The sequence below is a fragment of the Rattus norvegicus genome, chromosome 3 (genome assembly GCF_021556685.1).
Source record: "Rattus norvegicus strain SHRSP/BbbUtx chromosome 3, alternate assembly SHRSP_T2T, whole genome shotgun sequence".
Lineage (NCBI taxonomy): Eukaryota > Metazoa > Chordata > Mammalia > Rodentia > Muridae > Rattus > Rattus norvegicus.
Window position 1 is genome coordinate 161,657,499 of NC_141536.1, and position 18,528 is coordinate 161,676,026.

The 18,528-nt window shown below is 51.1% G+C and overlaps 1 protein-coding gene across 1 annotated transcript in view; it reads right to left on the minus strand.

Moving 5' to 3' along the window:
• Positions 1-18,479, minus strand: part of Ctcfl1 (CCCTC-binding factor like 1) — a 22,721-nt gene extending 4,242 nt beyond the window's left edge. Inside the window, 9 exon segments of the mRNA NM_001322486.1 lie at positions 1,458-1,640; positions 4,206-4,366; positions 6,000-6,149; positions 6,456-6,576; positions 10,531-10,664; positions 11,620-11,790; positions 15,446-15,668; positions 16,564-17,099; positions 17,576-18,479. Of these exon segments, the coding sequence (NP_001309415.1) occupies positions 1,458-1,640; positions 4,206-4,366; positions 6,000-6,149; positions 6,456-6,576; positions 10,531-10,664; positions 11,620-11,790; positions 15,446-15,668; positions 16,564-17,088 (1,668 nt within the window). The 5' untranslated portion in view covers positions 17,089-17,099; positions 17,576-18,479.
• Between the last annotated feature and the right edge of the window lie 49 nt (positions 18,480-18,528).

An 18,528-nucleotide genomic window follows, 5' to 3' on the forward strand; every position in this document is an offset into this window, starting at 1 on the left:
CTGTAGGGTCCCCAGTGGTGGGGCAACACCTTGAAGACACACCCTTCCCTCTACTTTAGAGAAATCTGGTCACAGGCTCCTGCTGTGAAACCTCCCCTCCCTCTGAGACTATAAAGGGCCCCATTCTTCCTTATCGGATCCCAGACCAGGCTGCTGTCTGTCTGTCCATGGTATTGATGACTCTTTCAACAGAACTTCTTATCCCGAATCCATTCCTGCATCGCACACACCTGAGACTTTTCTCTTAACCTAAAAGTTAAATTGGATTCAAGCATCCGGCTGCACGTTAGATTTTAACAGCCAGAACCATCCAGCCACCCCGCTCCACAGTCCCAGGCTCACACACGTCGCGATGTGATGCACGTTTGGTTAAGCCCTGACATCCGGAAGGAATTTGTTATGCAGAAGTGGAAAACGAACGCACCAACCGACAGAATCTACAATGAGCTGGAATCCGTAGCCTGATCTCACACCCTCTGTGGAATCGTCCTGCGTTCAGCTCACAGGCAATTGTCAACTACTTTAAAAGCTAGGCTGCGCCCAGCATGGGACACACAAACCTTCAATCCCTACACACAGGAGGCAGAAGCAGGTGGCTCTCCATGAGTTTGAAGCTGGCCAAGTCTACACAGAAGCCAGCCAGGGCTACACAGGGAGGTCCTATTTCAAAAAAGAAAAAAAAAAAAGAAAGAAAGAAAGAAAGAAAGAAAGCAAGCAAGCAAGCTAAAGAACTCCGTTCTCTCAGGAGTCAGAGAGCTCCCTGGACTGTTTCCAGTCTGTGTGGACAATCTACCCCAGGCTCTCCCAGGCTCCCCGAGAGCTGAGCCTGGTGGAGCAGTAGTTTCGGCACAAGGAAAGAGGTTAGAAACAGAACACTAATAAGTAACCATGGGGGTGCGGAGGTGGGCTGGAGGGATGACTCAGTGGTTAAGAGCATTGACTGCTCTTCCAGAGGTCCCGAGTTCAATTCCCAGCAGCCACATGGTGGTTCACAACCATCTGTAATGGGATCTGATGCCCTCTTCTGGTGTCTGAAGACAGCTACAGTATCCTCACATACATTAAATAAATAATATAAAAAAAAAGTAACCATGGGGTACTATCACTCCCCCCCAAAGAACATGACTAAAAAGACCATGTGTTCCTGGACTGGAGCTCCAGTCCTGCCATCCCAGCTCCTCAGGAGACTTATCTGTGAGGAACGGACGTTTAAGGCCAGAATAGACAATTTGGCTAGAGCCGGTCTCAAAAAATCGGGGGCCCGGTGGAGGCAGTGCTTGCCCGGTACGCACCTAGTTGGGGTCCCATCCCCTGAAGGCTGTGTGTATGGGGTTCCCTTTTGCCCTTGTGGGGAGAGTGTGTATTTCCAAAATGTGTGAGTTTTTTAATCCAAGGACTAGTGGAAGAGGAGGTGGTCCCCGAAGTCCTGGCAGCTTTTGACGCAGACGGATGCTTACCCAGCGGGAAAAACCTTTACCACACTTGAGGCACAGGTGGACACTGGGGACGAAGCTCGGGTCATGGTACTTCCTCAGGTGCACGGTGAGCAGTTGCTTCTGCCGGAAATGTTTGTTGCAGGTCAGGCAGGAGAAAGGCCTCTCTCCCGTGTGCGTGCGCATGTGCGCGGTCAAGCATCGCTCCTGAGGGAAGGCAGGGGACATAGCTGACACAGTGTGGAAGAGTTCCTTAGAACCGTTCGTCCTCACGCCATCCACCCTCAAGAGTGCCGTGGCCCTCATCAGAGCCAGGGCCTGCTATGTGCTAGGGGACCAGGGTCATCCCTTGCTACACATGCTGTTGGAAGCCAGCCTGGTTTACAAGAGACCTGCTCAGAAAACCAAAAGAAAAGCAAACAAAAATTCTCTAGGGTCCGCACTTTGAAGATTTATTTCCTAATTAATCAATTGTGCGTGCGTGCGTGCGTGTGTGTGTGTGTGTGTGTGTGTGTGTGTGCATGTGTGAGTGGGATTGTGTATGCATGTACACCTGCATGGGGCTACCGGAGGAGGCTAGAAGAAGTTGTCAGACCCCCCCACTCCCCGAAGCTAGAATTATGGGCAACTGTGAGTCTCGTAGCCTACACTTGGGAAGATGGTGACTGGGAAATCCCGCCGCTGGTGTCCCCTGGTGAGATAGTCACCAGGCATCGAGGCACACTGAGATCACCACACACTCCAAAGCGCTTTTGGGTATGTGGGCGGCTTGTAGCAGTGTTTACGGTGAGAAATCTGAAGCGAAGAGTTAACCAACATTCTGAAAACTCAAAAGAGAATCAGTACGCTTAAAAATAACTCTACATCCTAAAGTTCCGTTGTGGGCTGGAGTGTTTGGGGCTCTATACTCTCCCTGCTGGCTCTGAAACCCTCTTCAGGGAACTCAGGAGAAGCCTGCCTCTGTTCTCCCCGATCTGTGGGGCGTTTGTTCAGTATTTGAGGAGAACCCAGGAGTGCAGACATGTTTAAAAAAAAAAACAAAAACAAAACAGAACCAGAGGCAGCTGGGGAGCTGGCTCAGTGGGTAAAATACTTTCTATCTAAGCATAAGACTCCGGTGTTCCTATCCCTGTTACACCTTTGTAAAAGCTGGGTGTGGTGGTGTAACGTCAGCTCTGGGAGGAGAGAGACAGGTGCTTGGGGCACCTCATCTAATCACAGAACTACAGGATCCTTGAGTCTACCTCAGAATGTACAGTGGGAAAAGCCATGAGAAGGGGACCCGGTGCTGAGCTCTGGACATGGGTACGGTTCATCCCATGGTCAGATGAGACCCTGCTTCCTAAACATCGCCCGATGTGATTGGAAGCACCGAGGCTCAGGAGGCTGCAAAGTTCAGCGGGGTGATGATGACGTTCCCAAAATCTGAACTCTAGTCTTCTTTTGAGAGGTGAAGTTTTATCGGTGGCCATGTGTGCCCCCTGAACTTCCCACTGTGCCATCCAGTTGTCAAGAAAATGTCCCCCCAAACCCTGAGTGGTTATCACTGCATACAGAGTCTGTCTGCAGAACACTCCTTCAAATGAAAACGGCAACCACGAAAAAGTGGCTGAACCTGGGAATTCAAACTCTCCTACTCCCTGGGCTGCAGAGGGCAGGGGAGGCACCGTTGACAGCCTCATCCTCCTCCCACAGGACATTAAAGGCTGTTGGGTCAAGATTTACCAAGGTTTACCACCTTGACTGCAACGCTGAGGACATTCGAAGTTATTTATCACTGTGCGTGTATGGCGTGCGGGGGGGGGGGGGGGGAAGTGCGTGTGTGGACAGCTATCTCTGTGGAGCTGGCTCTCTCTTCCTTTCCACCTTCACAAGGGTTTGGGGGACGGAACTCAAGACATCAAGCTTGCTGGCGTATCTCACTTGCTGAGCCTTCTCGAGGCCCTTCAGACATTCTTGAGTGACATCCCCTTTGATTTGGCTTCTGGGCAATGAAGATCCCATCCATACCCAGTCTGATCTTGTAGGGTGTCACCGTCAGAGTTAGGGCAAAGCTGTACCACCGCCCTGACAACTGATGCCCATTGGGGAGGAAGTGGACCACTCTGGCACCTCTTTGATGCCGGCCTGGCTTGTGTGGGGCCCTCTGTGCAGTTCCAGCTGATGGCCGGTGGTGTGTGTGTGTGTGTGTGTGTGTGTGTGTGTGTGTGTGTGTGTAAGCTCACAGAGCTCTGAGGATACACTGGATCCTCTGAAGCTGGAGTTATGGATGGCTGACTGACACCCAACATGGGTGCTGACATCCAAAATGCTGCCCTCATGGTGGACTAGCAATCATTCTTAACTCCCGAGCCAGCTCCCCAGCCTTTACCTTCCTTCCTTCCTTCCTTCCTTCCTTCCTTCCTTCCTTCCTTCCTTCCTTTTTAAAAATCCACACTACTTATATTTTACTTTAATACGTATGAGCATTTTGCTCACTTGCACGTACGTGCACCGCGTGTGTACCTGGTACCCAAGGAAGTCAGATGAGAATATCAGGTACCCTAGAACTGGGGTGACCTCGAGTTATGGGGAATTGTAAACCACCGTGTGGGTTCCGGGAGTCAAACTCGGGTCCTTTGCAAGAGCGACAGCTGCTCTTAAGAGCCGAGCATCTCTGCAGTCCCCCCAGCCTCTTTCTTACCGATGGCTGCTTCCTAGATCCCCTATCCACTCACACGCCTGCCTCCCACAGCTCACCCGCCCGTGTGAGCAGTCACGGTGACGCAGTACCTGCTTGCACGCGTAATCGCACTGTTTGCACTTGAACTTCTTCTCATTCTTGTGGGTCCTCTGGTGCTGAAGGAGGGCATAGCGTTCGTGGAAGGCGGCAGGGCAGTATCTGCACTTGATCTCCTCCGGGCTGTGGCCGTGCAGGTTGCGCAGATGGACACCTGTAAGAGGCGCAGGAGACACCGTGCTGGGCTGTGGCAGCGTGGGTATTCAGGGACTTACTTCTCTGGTGTGGCGGGAAGTTCTGGGCAGACTGTCTTCAGCACCTCAGACCCCACCACCCTAGCTCGCATCCCTCAGAGATGGCAGACCGCCTCCATGTCCAGGTGAATGTCCCCTAATGGCATGAATGTCCCCCCCCCCCCCCGTGAGCACCACTGCTGGGAAGGAGCTAAGGAGAGGGCTTGGGCCCGAGATCTGTTCAACAGGGAGGTCAAAGCTACAGAAGGTTGGTCATGACTGATGAGAACCTTAGCACAGTGAAGGGGGCTCGGAGCATGGCTGAGGGGTTTTCTGTAACGGAACCGTGACTGTTGTCCTGCTGGGAGACTAAGCACCCTCGTCCCATGATCTGAGTAATACTGGGCACACCGTCTAGGAGGCTCTTTATGAGGCTAACACTCAGGCCTGGCGTGCGTGTGGCCCTATGTGGGGCTGATCAAAGGACTCTGGGATGCTGGTGGAGCAGCCTGTACCTCCTGGCTCAGAAGTGGCCGACCACCTTAGTCTTACAAAGAGTCAGGGTCTCCACAGCACCCCTGCAGGGGCTGCAGAGGCTGCCTCTGGCCTGGGACAAACAGGCAACTGGCTGACAGACCCCAGGGGACACTGCTTCGTGGTACCTCAGGAGCCACAGAGCCACTGATGGAATATTCCAGATGCTAGGAACAGGTCAGATACCTATTCTAAGATTGGTCAGATACCTTTACCCTTGCGGGAGTAATTGCAAAAGCTCTGGAATTTTCCAAGTGGACTGTTTGGACTTTTACTTTTGCTGACACTTTTACAGTCTCTCGCAACATAATTTTAGAGAGAGAGAGAGAGAGAGAGAGAGAGAGAGAGAGAGAGAGAGGAGAGCAGGGGAGGAGGAGAGGGAGACAGAGAGAGCAAGAGACATGGGGGGGGAGAGAGATACAGATAGACAGACAGACAGATAGACAGACGCCACAGAGACCTTGCCAACTCTCTGCCCTTGACAGCTCCTTGCCCTAAATAAATTCTGCCCTCCCTCCATAGCTCCCTGCCCTCCCCTCCCTGTCCCCACTAGCTTCCTCCTGCAAGTCCCAACAAGGGTATCTTGTGTCACAAGGACTTGCCACAGGAGAAGGTAGACTTTGTGTCACAGGCTGTCTCTTACCGAAGTGAGTTTCTCAGGGAGAACCCTGTCTCAGTTTCTCCTCTATATCCCCAGCTCCCAGCAGTGTGTACAAGGGGCAGACTGAGGAGGGGACGGGGCAGAGCTGAACTTCTAACGCGGTTGCACTCTAACACTCAGATCATTAGGACCGCTACCCCTAGCAGGAAAAGCCTCCGTGTCTTTCAGTCTCTGTGTCTTTATCTGTAAGAGCGGGGGATAAAACACCACCCGTGGATTTGATCAGACCTTCTGTGGTCGGCCCATACCAGGACTAGGCTGGCCAGCTTCTGACCTGCACTTACTAAGATCAGCCACCAGAGGGCGGTATAGGACCTCTGTAAGAACATTGCTAGAGAAGTTTCCTAGGCCCAGTGAGGGAGGGCAGCAGGCACTGGAGGTTTTCAGACTGAGGGGACACGGTTAAAGTAGATACTCACGCAGGTCACTCTTCCTCGCAATGATGGTGGCACAGTGGGGACACTCGTGTTTGGGCACATTCTCGCCATGCTTCTGCGCTATGTGGATTTTCATGGTCCCACTCTGGGTGAACCGGGCATGGCAGGTGGGGCATTCGTACGGCTTCTCACCTGTGACACAGAACAGCAAGTGACTCTCTGGAGAACCGATTCCCCAGGAGCCCCGGCCAGTCCCAAGGGATGCGTACGCTGGGGCCTCTTTCCCAGGCAACACCTTCCTGTAGGTTTAGCCTCAGTGACATAGGAACAGGAAGGCCAGCCAAGATGGCAGAGTCACAGGGCCCCAGACATGGGGTTCCCTGACACTGGCGGCCCCTCGCCAGCTCTGAGTGGGTGCACGAGGTTGTATGTGGGGACGAGAATGTTCACGCCTGGTCTTCAGATAATAAACCAACCGAGTGGGTGCCTGGCTCTCACCTGAGTGTGTCCGCATGTGGCGTTTCAGTTTGTAGGTGTCCTTGCTGGCATAAGCACACTGGCTGCACTGGAAGGGACGCTCGCCCGTGTGTGAGCGGATATGACGCTTCAGCTTGCTTGCCTAGGGCATGCGGAAGAGGGTCATCGTGACGGGAACCCGTGGGTGGGCAGGCCTTCAGCTAACCGGCTTCATAGGAGAGATGAGAAGCTCGAGGAGCAGCTCATGCCTGCAACCATGGCACTCAGGAAGCTGAGGCAGGAGGATTGCTATGGCCCAAGCCCCACTTAAGGCTACATCAGGAGACCTTGTCTCAGAACCTGTCCCCTCAAAATATGCAGAAAGGAGACCTAGGTGTGGAGAGTACACGCCTGCAATTCCAATGTCAGGGAAGCTAAGGCAGGAGGATTGCTACAAGTTTGAGGACACCTTGGGTTATATGCTGATCCCAGGGCTAACCTGGACCTCAGAGATTCCCCCATCTCAAAGGAGCAAAGAAGCAAAAGAAAAAATGTAAGCTAATCACACCTCAGTATCAGGGTGTCCCATAAAACAGAACTGCCCAGTCTTCTGGTGATTAGCTCTGTCACTGGCCGTGTGCACAGGTCGGGGTTAATGAGCAACGGCTGAAAGACCTCCACGCTAGATATCACTTTTACAAACGGAAGCAGAGCTCTCTGCTCTGTCAGCACTGTGTGTGGTTCTATCTTTATTCCCAAGGCCTGGTCTGCTCACGGCAGTAAAGTTTAAACCACCTGTAAACACACAAGCCGGAAAAGCCTTCCCAAGTGGAAACCTGAACCATTAACTAAATGGAGAATGACCTGTGAAGTGCCTAGAGACCAGCCCCTCGCCAGGGAGCGTGGCTCTGTGGGCTACCAGCTTCTTTTAACATGCTTCTGAGACAGAAACTCACTTCGTGGTTCTGGCCGACCTCAGAAGTGCGTCCAGCAACCCTGCTGAATTTGAGGCCAGCCTGGTCTACCTAGTGAACTCCAGGCCAGCCAAGGCTACAGTGCGAGTGCCGGACCGGCCAGGGCCACATTGTGAGATGCTGCCGCCTCAAACACAAAAGTGACAGAGAGGGAAGCTTTAAGTGAAAGAGGATGAACCGTTAAGCTTTGGAGGCCATTAAGGAGGAATCGGCACAAACCTCCCCATTCATCACGGCAGCAGGCCTCACCATCTTCTAGGACATTCTGATGCCACACTCCCACTGCAGACCCTTTTGGTGTTCCCAGGCAGCAAGGCCATCAGCCACACTGGACTGGAGGCTCGGGAAGCAACATGAACCCTGCTTACACTCAGAGAGAGTCTATGGACCTGCCTCTCTGGAATCCAGGAGGCACACCCAGGCCAGAAGACTGCCCAGGAACAGAAGAAGGTTTCCAGAGAAACACGAGATTCGAGAGGAACAACTCAGTTTGGATTTTTTTTTTTTTAAGGAGGAATATGGAAGCCAGGCTGTTGAGGTGCTTGTCTTTAATCCCAGCTCTCGGGGCAGGTGAATCTCTGTGAATTCGAGGACAGCCTGGTCTACAAAGTTACTTCTGGGACAGCCAGAGCTACATAAAGAAACCCTATCTCAAACCAAACGGAACAAAGCAAAGTCAAGCCAAACCAAACCAAACCAAACCAAGCCAAACCAAACCAAACCAGACCAGACCAATCCAAACCAAAGAAAACCCCAAACCAAAACCAGACAACCACCACCACCACAACCACCACCACCAAAACTAAAAAACAAAGGAGGAGGAGAAATAATATAATAATATGGGAATTGTAGGAAGAAAAGAAAAAGAGTTTTTAACACTGCAGCTTGGGAGGGTTCACGGTTCAGGGTTCAGTGAGGCGCACAGTAGGAGGGCAGAGGTGGCAAAACAGGACATCCCTGCCTGGCTTCTTGAGGTAAGCAAGTGCTCTACCACTGAGCGACGATTTCTCCAGCCCTCTTCCTACTTTTTTTTTTTTTTTTTTTGGTTCTTTTTTCCGGAGCTGGGGACCGAACCCAGGGCCTTGCGCTTCCTAGGCAAGCGCTCTACCACTGAGCTAAATCCCCAACCCCCTCTTCCTACTTTTTATTTTGAGACCATGTCTAAGTTGTGCAGGCGGGTTTTAAGCTCAGGACGTAGTCCCAGGCAGGCCTTGAACTTGCCTCCAAGGGGGGCTAAAGAGAGTGCAACAGTGTAAGAAATGGTTGTGCCTGACCCAGTTTCTTGCTCACGAGCCAAGGGTAGGCCAGGAAGGGTATAGCTGGTCACCCTATTTCAACGTTAGCCGGCAAGCACCAGCAGATGGGGGTGGTAGTATAGTGGTTAGTGCCCCCGTGGGCCATCCCTGGGCTGCATGGACCACGGACCCTCGGCCATTGAGCAGGATGGTGGAGCCTCGGTGTCTCCCTGTTGGACACCTTCCGAAACCTCACACTGCGGCCACAACCTTTGCCTCAGAGAGGAGAGCTCTTTTTAAAAATAGCCACGGCAGAAAGTGGTTCTTGGAATCGCGCTCTGACCCGTCTGCGAAATCCCCCAATTTATGAAACACTTGCGTCATAGCTGGGTTTAAGCTTTCCCTGTCCCCTTTAGCTTAGTTCCTGTAGAAGCCTCCACTTAACCCTCCTCTGCCAAGCCCACCACGGTGCAGCCAGCTTCCTCACACGACATGGAACCCTGGGCACGGGCTGTTGGGAAACGGACCTGACCCGGAGACGCTCACCACACACAGCCTTTGTTTTTCTGAGGGAACCGATGGTGGGCAGCACAAGCCATCATCCCCACTACTCAGGAAGCTGAAGTAGGTGGGTTTCAAGTTCAAGGCCTGCCTGGGATGCAGAGTGAGTTCAAAGTCAGCCTGAGCGACTCACTGAGACCCTGTTGCAAAATAAAATACACAGCTGAGGACACGGCTGAGAGGTAGAGCAGTTTAAGGCCCTGGACCCAAACCCTAGCACCACATGCAGCACATGCACACGCATGCATATACACACACACACGTGCATGTGAACACACGCGTGTGCACACACGAACATGGGTGCACACACGGACCACACCTATTTGCCATGAGCAGGAAGCATGCAGCTAAATTCCATCTGAGATGTTGATAGGCAGTGTGTGCATTGTCAGGGTTATATCGCCAAGCCAGTCACCTGTCCGTCTGTCTGTCCGTCTGTTCGTCTGTCCAGGTGGTGTTGGGGGCAAGGCTCAAAAGCTTCAGGTAAAATTCCCAAGTTCTGGGCAAGGGGAGACATTCTGATTCGTGGCCCCAACTGCGATGTCAGATACTAAAAAGGACTTTTCAGCAGGTCTGAGAGTTCTCTCCTTAGCTTCTACACTTTCATTTTGTGCACACGAGTGTTCTGCCTGCTTGTATGTCTGTGCACCACATGCATGCCTGGTGCCTGGAGGCCAGAGAGAGCATAGATCCTCCGGAACTGGCGTTACAGACAACTGGTTGTCAGCAACCACGTGGGTGCTGGGAATGAAACCCAGGTCCTCTGCAAGAGCAGCCAGTCCTGACCGTCTCTTCAGCTCTAGCAGCTAAAAGCATGCAAAACCATGCAGAGGACCTAGGTTCTATTCCCAGCACTCCTGTCTAATGGCTTCTAACCGCTGTCCCTCCAGCTGCAGAGAATCTGATATTTCTCATGTTTCTCCTCAGAAACCTGCATTCGCATGGACTTACCACTCCCCACCCTCGGTTAAAAAAAATAACAGAAATAAATATAGATAAATCTCATTTGAGAGGAAGCAAGATGACTCGGCCGGTAAAAGCACATGCTGCCCACCGAGGTCTAAGCATAATCGTCAGCAAGGAGAGAACCGATTCCACCAAATTGTCTTCTGATGCTCACCGTGTAGACCAGGCTGACCCTGAACTCACAGCAATCCTCCTGCCACAGGGCTGGTATTATTATTATGAGTTGCCATACGGGGCACTAGTTGGATGATCACGCCTGTAGCTTCTAGTACAGATTTTAGAATGTGTCTTTGGTGAATAGTTGGGGACCGGGTTAGCGTCCCTCGGGGTGCGCAGGGCTGACCGCACGGCCCTCAGGGTGGCGACAGCAGGGGAGCTCACCTCGACGCTGGCGTACTTGCACAGGGAGCACTTGAAGGGTTTCTCGTGCGTGTGTTTGTAACGTCTGTGCCTGACGAGCTCTCCGCTGGTGACAAACGCCATGTCACAGTCCCCGCACTTGTAGGGCCTGGTCCCTGGAACGATCGATGATCTCACGGTTTACACTTTTCAAACAAGACTTAACTGTGAAACTTCCAGTGACTTTCTAGTTTTGAAACGGCAGTCTGAAAGGCTTCAGCAATTAAGAAGTTCTTTGAACTATAAATATCATAGATGCGCGGAGACAGAACTGTGGGTAACAGTCAGTGCTTTTAGTTGAAATTCAGGAGGCGTTGGGGCTGGGGGTGGGGCAAAACTAGGCTGGGGATGGTGCGGCAGGCTTGTAACCCCAGCACTCAAAAGGCTAAGGCAGGGGGATTGCTGGTTAGAAATCAACCTGTGCTACAAGAGAAACCCTATTTCCAAAACAAAAACAAAACAGAAAAAAAAAAAAGCAAAACTAAGCATAAATGAATGCATGTGTAATGGAACCCCCTTCTGGGAGAGCAAGGCCCAAGGGCTCCCTGAATGCTTATGATAAGGTTTAACTAATAAATTGGCATTAAAAAGCAGAACCAGCAACGATAAGAAACGGACAGAATGATGAGTTGGGCCCATCCCCAAGTCCATAATCTAACTTTCTCAGGGAGCTGAGGCTGCTGAAGGATCACAAGTTTCAGGCTAGCCTGGGCGACTTAGACCCCTCAAAATAAAAAGAAAAGGGCTGGGGACACAGGCCAGTGGTGGTGCCCCTGCCTAGCATGCGCGGGACCCCTTGGTTGGCCCTCAGTGCAAAGGAAAGTGTGTTTAGCAGATGCTGAGAGAATACAGACAAAAGCTGTCTAAATCCTGCACCGAGAGGGAAATTATTCAAACGTCTGAGGTGCTTCTTCTGCAAGTTTCCCGTATATTTTTGCTGCGCGGAGGATGGGACCCTGGGAATTTTCACGGACAGTGAAGTCCCCGGTGAAGAGAGATCTCTCTGGGTTTCCCTGCACCTCACTGAGGTTTACGGTGCGTCCGTGACAGAAGGTCATCCGGGCGACTCACCTGTATGGGTGTTGACATGGTTCCGGAGGAGAGTGACGGTCCGGAAAGACTTCAGGCACAGGTGGCACAGGTGCGGCCTCTCGTCGCTGTGAATTTTGATGTGACGGTTGAAAGTTGAGAGTTTGGAAGAAGTGAACGGGCAGGTGTCGCACTGGAAGGTCCGGGGTCTTCCTGTGCAGAGAAGACACACGGTGACGTGATTTGATTATGAGATGCGGTTCTTGAGAAAGAGCATATGGTTAGGAAGTACTCAGGTTCTGTTCCCTGCTACGGGGCTGTCCAGGTCCCTAACCCCTCCTCCCTGTTGTTCACAATAAACAACAGTGGAGCCCATGAACTCCGGTTTCAGATGATCTGATGCCCTCTCTGGCCACCATGGGAACTGCACACAGGTGGTGCACAGAAACACATAGATACACATAGATTTAAAATAAATCAAACTTAGCCATGCGGTGGTGGCGCACACCTTTGATCCCAGCACTCAAGAAGCAGAGTTTGAGGTCAGCCTGGCCTACTCGAGTTACAGAACAGCCAAGGCTACCCAGAGAACCCCTCTCTTGTAAAACAAGAAATGAGAGATGGCTCAGTGGTTAAGAGCACCGACTGCTCTTCCAGAGGTCCTGAGTTCAACTCCCAGCAACCACATGGTGGTTCACAAACATCTGTCATGGGATCTGATGCCCTCTTCTGGTGTGTCTGAAGACAGCTGCAGTGTACTCATATAAATAAATAAATCTTTAAAAAAAAAAGAAAAACAAGAAGTGAACAAACAAATCAGTCTTATTGAACTGTAATTTAGAGTGTAATGTAGCTTGTGGAGGACAGAACAAATGTCTTCTCAAAGCAGGGAGCCCAGAAGCAAGTCTCCCATAAACATGGACTCTGTTGGGTAAAATGAAGACCCCCCAATGCCTTCCCAGAATCCTCCACCCAAGTCAGGGGAGCTCTGAACAAAGCCACAGCCCACAACCACATACTCATGGTGGCCACTGTCCTGGAAAGATTTCTTCCCTGTACTTCTGAAGCTGTACTTGGCAGAGCCAGGCCATACAGACAAGTGAGGGCATCCTACCCCGGAAGGGAGCCATGGTGCAGCCTCAGCTAACACTTCCTGACAGAGCTCATGGGGAGCTGGCTGAGGGCAGTTTCTAGCTTCCAGTGCTATGGGGGTGGGTGGGTGTCACATCTGCTGTTTGAAGACACTGAACTTGCTGGCATTAATCACAGGAGACTCACACAAGTAGCCAAGGCTGTGAAGGCGTTTCTCCACAGAGGACACCTAGGTGGCCAATACAGGCTTGGAGAAACACCCATTAGAAAGACATAAATAAAAGCAGAGAGACTCCCTTTCACATCTGGTACCTGCAGAACAACGAACTCGGTCAGGGTGCCCAGACATGAGCCTCTGACACTGAGGGTGGCTATGAAGATCATTTGGCAGTTCCTCAGAAAGTTAAGGAGAGATAGTGTGGAAGAGTGCTTCCTAAGCAAGCATGAGGACCTGAGTTCAAATCCCCAGGTTCTCTCTGCAACTCTCTCTGTAAGAAGCCAGGCATGGCCATTCATGCCTTTAATTCTAGTGCTGTGGAAGTTGAAGGCAGAGGATCGCTGGAGCTTGCTGGCCTTCAGCCTAGTCAGAGAGAGATGGTGGGAAGAGAGTGAAGCAGAGAGCGATACAGCAGACTATTCTATGACCTCTTCCTGTGGGGTCTCCACACGCGTTCACGGGCATGCACACATCCGACAAACACACACACACACACACACACACACACACACACACACACGCACACAAGTTAAATATGGAACAAAGATATAATCCAGCAATCCCACTCTCTATATATACATTCCCCTAAATTAAAGTACAGAACCAGCCATAGCAAAACCATTCACGATAGCCAAGGGGCGGGAACCCCCTCAATCTCCAGCAAAGGAGGAATGGATAAATAATTGTGGTATGTCCATACAATAGAATACTAGGCAGCTGTGAAAAAGGAAATGCTACCATAGGCTACTATACAGTTGAACCCTGAAACTATACTAAACAAAAGAATAAAGAGCCAGAGAGCACATGGTTTCAAAGTATTATGGACATATTTATTCCATGTGTCCATATAAAAAAAAAGGATATGGATCGTTCCCAGGGTGTGGGAGCTAGGGATGGAAAGTGAGAAGATGAAGGAGATAGGGTGATAAAAATGCTCTGGAGGGCTGGAGAGATGACTCAGCAGTTGAGAGCACTGGCTGCTCTTCCAGAGGTCCTGAGTTCAATCCTAGCAACCACATGGTGGCTCACAACCATCTGTAATGAGATCTGATGCCCTCTTCTGCTGTGTCTAAAGAAAGCTATGGTATACTCATCATATACATAAAATAGAAAAATAAAATCTTTTAAAAAGTGCTCTGGAATTTAGAGTGCTAATGGTTGCGTGGGATTGCAAATGTATTAAGTCATTAATATAATAAATACATATTAAAAAGCAGAAAATAAGTTAAGAGGGAAATTTAGGGCTTCAGCTTCATGATTGACTGTATGAGCCATTACCACGAGGCAAAGAGTCAAATCTCCACTTCCAGAGGCCGAAACCTACAGGAGGACTCTGGCTACGTTTGGGGAATTGAAATGTTGCCATGGTGGCTGGTCCCTGTGATCCGAGTCGCCTCCTTCCCTACCTTTGGCTACTAGAATAGAAAAAGTTCTGTGCTATCATAGAATGGCTTTTTAGTGGTGGTTTTTGTTTGTTCTGTTTTTTTTTTCTTTTTATTGTGGCTGGACTGGAGAAGGAAACCAAGGTCTCATGCACGCTCAGAACCTTGTGCTGAGATCCACATCACAGTCAGACAGAACCTTTAAAAAGTCAGCTAGAGGGGGCTGGGGATTTAGCTCAGTGGTAGAGCGCTTACCTAGGAAGCGCAAGGCCCTGGGTTCGGTCCCCAGCTCCGAAAAAAAGAACCAAAAAAAAAAAAAAAAAAAAGTCAGCTAGAAATTGAGATAATGGGACAGGATGTCTCCATTTAAATAAGTGGGAAATTACTTTGAGAGAGCAGCCCACTAAACCACCGTGAGTCAAATGCTTCCTGTGGGTTGCTCGGATGCTGTCCATTGCACTATTAGGATGGGGACTCCACAGAGCCTCCCAGGCCCTTCCCTGCCTCTGAGTGTCCATCACCGAGATTCCCTGACAGGGCTGCGGATGTCCGTCCACAGACAAAGGTCACTCTGCTGCCAAATCCTAGGCTGCCTTCGTTCTCCGAGGTGGTCTCCAGCCTGGCTCTCCTTCCTGACCTTCGGTCTCATTCTGTCTTTCTTTCTTTTTTTTTTTTTTTTTTTTTCCGGAGCTGGGGACCGAACCCAGGACCTTGTGCTCACTAGGCAAGCGCTCTACCGCTGAGCTAAATCCCCAACCCCTGTCTGTCTTTCTGACCCCCGTGTTTGCTGGTCCCTTTTTCTAGCCTTCTGCAAGAAGGACACTCTGGTCTTATTCCCTAAGCCCCAACTCACTGCCCTGGTCTGTAATTACCTCACAGAACAACTCCCGAGGAATCTCAAGCCAGAAAGCAGGGCCAGAGCCCAGCCTGCGACTTATGTGTGAAATGCTTTCTGGAACGTTTAAAAACGGCTTTTTAAATGTCTGAGTGTAAAATGGGGGGAGGGGGCACTTCTGGGATTTGGTTTACAATATAGAACACCAGTTTAAAAGTTCTTCCACTTCCTGATGTTCTGAAAGAAGCGTTTAGAAGTGAGCACTTCAGACTTTGATAATTGCCGCCCTCCCACAAGAGAAATGAGGGTTTCTCAGCGCGTCTCGGGGGTTGGCCAGCCTACCCTTGGTCTGCCTTTGAGGTTTTGGTTTTGCGGCCTTGGCTCCCGGCGCACTGGTGTGCTTTGCAGCTGGTGGATCTTGTTGTTCCTCCAGGCTGAGGTGGGAAATGGTCAGAACGATTTCGTCTTTCCCTTCTCTTGGTTTCATTTCCACAAAGAGGAATCTCTCTTCTTTCTTATCTGTCCCTCCCTGGGGCAAGAGCTGGTCCTTTTCATCTTCTTCTGGCTAATAAGTCAAAATGAGAAATCGGAGGCAACCACCGTTAGTTACAACCTGATAAAAGTTCTTCTTTCTGGCAAACGACGCAACACAGAAGGGAAGGCAAGCACGTAAGACCACGCATGGGCATCAAACGCTTGCTGGAAAGCCATGGGTAATTAATTCAGCGTCCAGGGCTCTGAGGGGACTCCTGTCTTCATGGTTGTTTTGTTTTTGTTTTCATTTGTTTTTTTGCCTTTTGTCAGGGAGTGGGGGCAGGGTCTCAGGCCGTTAAGCCAGCCTCAAACTCGCCATACACCTAAGGATGAACGTAAGCATCTAATCCCCTCCACCCCCTGAATGCCAGAATCACAGAGGACCACCAAGCCAGCTTTATAAGGTGCTGGGAATGAAATCCAGGTTCCTGCATGCCAGGCAAACACCATATCAACTGAGCTATATCTCAAGGCCGTAATATTTCATTTTTAAAAACTCAATGTACCTTACATTAGTAGCATCATCTCCTATAACTTTTAAGTCTTTAAAAATACACATATCTTTATGGATATATATGTATATATATATATATATGTGTGTGTGTGTATATATATATGGAAGTGTCTTGGGTCTTGTTATTTTACTGTATTTTATTTTCCAACTTCAAATATATCGTCTATACATAATATCGCTCAAAGCCTCAATCTAAGAAAACTCAGCGTTCGGGGTTGGGGATTTAGCTCAGTGGTAGAGCACTTGCCTAGCAAGCTCAAGGCCCTGGGTTCGGTCCCCAGCTCCGGAAAAAAAAAAGAAAAAAAAAAAAAAGAAAAAAAAAAAGAAAAAAAAAAGAAAAAAAAAAAAAACCAAAACTCAGCGTTCGTTTTCTCTATCCCACAAGGCATCAGCGTGTAAGAGCGAGCCGTACCTTCTTCGGGGCTGTGCTTTCCTCCAAGTTCGACGTTGACTCTTGGTTCTCCTCGTCATCCTCCGGCACGTTCTCGCGCAGCAGGTGAAAATGTCTCAGCTCCAGCATCTCTGGTGGGTACAGCTCTTCGGGGATGCTGACGGTCACGCAGTGCTGAAGGCTGAGCGGGGGCTCTGGGTCCAGCCACAGCACAGACGGCAGCTGCAGTATGCTTTCGGCCTGAGGTACCGTCATTGAAAGCTCCTCCGAGTGTGGCACGCTCAGCCATCCCAGCCCCTGTAGGTGCACATCTTGGGACGTCAGGTGCAGGGTTTGCAGGGTCAGGATCCGCCTATCGCTCTCCACTGGGGCCCTCGAAGGCAGTTCCTGGGGCTCGGCTTCGGCCTCCTCGACAGCTCCCTCCTGGGCTTCCCCTCTTTGTACCCCACCCTCCTCTTTTTCCTCTTCCAGGTCTCCAGGCTTCAACTTCTGCTCTTTGATCTGGGTGAAGTGCCCAGAAGCAACAGGGACCTCAGCAGCAGCCATGGTGATGTCCCCTGATGGAAAGAGAGCATGCAAACTTTATGGGGGCGGAGGGGCTAGGGACTAGTGGACATGGATCAAGGTGCACAAGATGCGACCAACATTCCAGGCCAGTTTGGACTCCGCAGTAAGATCGTGTCTCACTACGCTACAAAAGTCTCTAGCGGGACTTAGGTGATATTCCAATATTCTAAGTTCCAGGATGGGCTCGGGATGGTGAAGGATGGTGGTTTGCGCTGGCATGGTCTAGAGCCGAGCAAAACCGGGATCAGACCCCCAACTTCGTGGGGCACTTGAGGTCTTTAGGGCAGAGCAACCTCCCTTTGGGCCTTGTGGCTCTTGGCAGCCATGTGCACACGGCCCACCAGCCTCCATGCTTGCCTCCCAAGCTCGAGCCCCGCCCGTCCTGCCCCGCCCAGCCTCACCCCACCCATGCCCACGCCCCCTGGTGCACCTCCCACCCCCAGGCAAAAGCACCCCAGGGCCTCACCGCGGAGGCAGGGCCTGGACTGTTGACCGCGTGGCTGTCACCTTGCCACCTCGTGCTAAGTTGCTCTTCGTGCAGAGGCAGCTGCCACCACCTTCCTCGACGACGACGAGAGCCCTGCGCAGGTGCTGGCGGGAAAGGGGTGGAGCCAAGGAGAGGAAGATGGTGGAGATGGAGTAGAGTAAGGGACACAGGACCCCAAGGGGGCGCTGGAGTCCTTGGGGGGGTATGATGGACAGAGAAGAAAAAATGGAATCCTGGGAGGGGGTGGAGTCTTGGGGGCGATGATGGACAGATAGGGAGAGATGGAGTCCTGAGGGGGCGCTGGAGTCCTACAGGAGGATGATGGACAGTGAGGAGTGGTCCTGGAGGAAGAACTGGAGGCATGGCAGCGGATGATGGACAGGAAGGTCAAGGAGAGGTCCAGAGGGGGCGCTGGAGTAACTTAAGGACGAAGTGGAGGGGAACCGACCTGGAGACTATGGGTGGACCAACAAGGCAAGAGTGCTGGGAGAGGAAGGTCCTGCAAGAGTCGAGGAAGCCTGTGTGTAGGGAGTGCTGGATGGTCGAATGGGGTCTGAGAAGACCCTCCTGATGCAAACTGGAGGGCCACAAACCTCAAGGGCGCAGTGGTAAAGGAGCTGTAAGGGGACAGGGGAGACAGAAGGGGCAAGGAGCCCAGAGGGAGCCCGATGGAAAACAAAATTACATTGGCATTTTAGAATATTGGAAAGTTATAAAACATACCTAAAAATATATTAGCGGGCCTCAAGTGTGTTGCCTTCGACCTTGTGTTTAGCTTCAAACCACCTTCAGCCTTTATCACACAGCCCTTGGGTGCCATCCGATGGGTGGAGTCAGGGCAGAGGTGCGGAGATGGAGGACAGGGAACCTGGACCTCCGTGGCCTCCGTAGGTCTCCTTCAGCTCTTTCCACTCGGTCATGTTCTCAGCAGA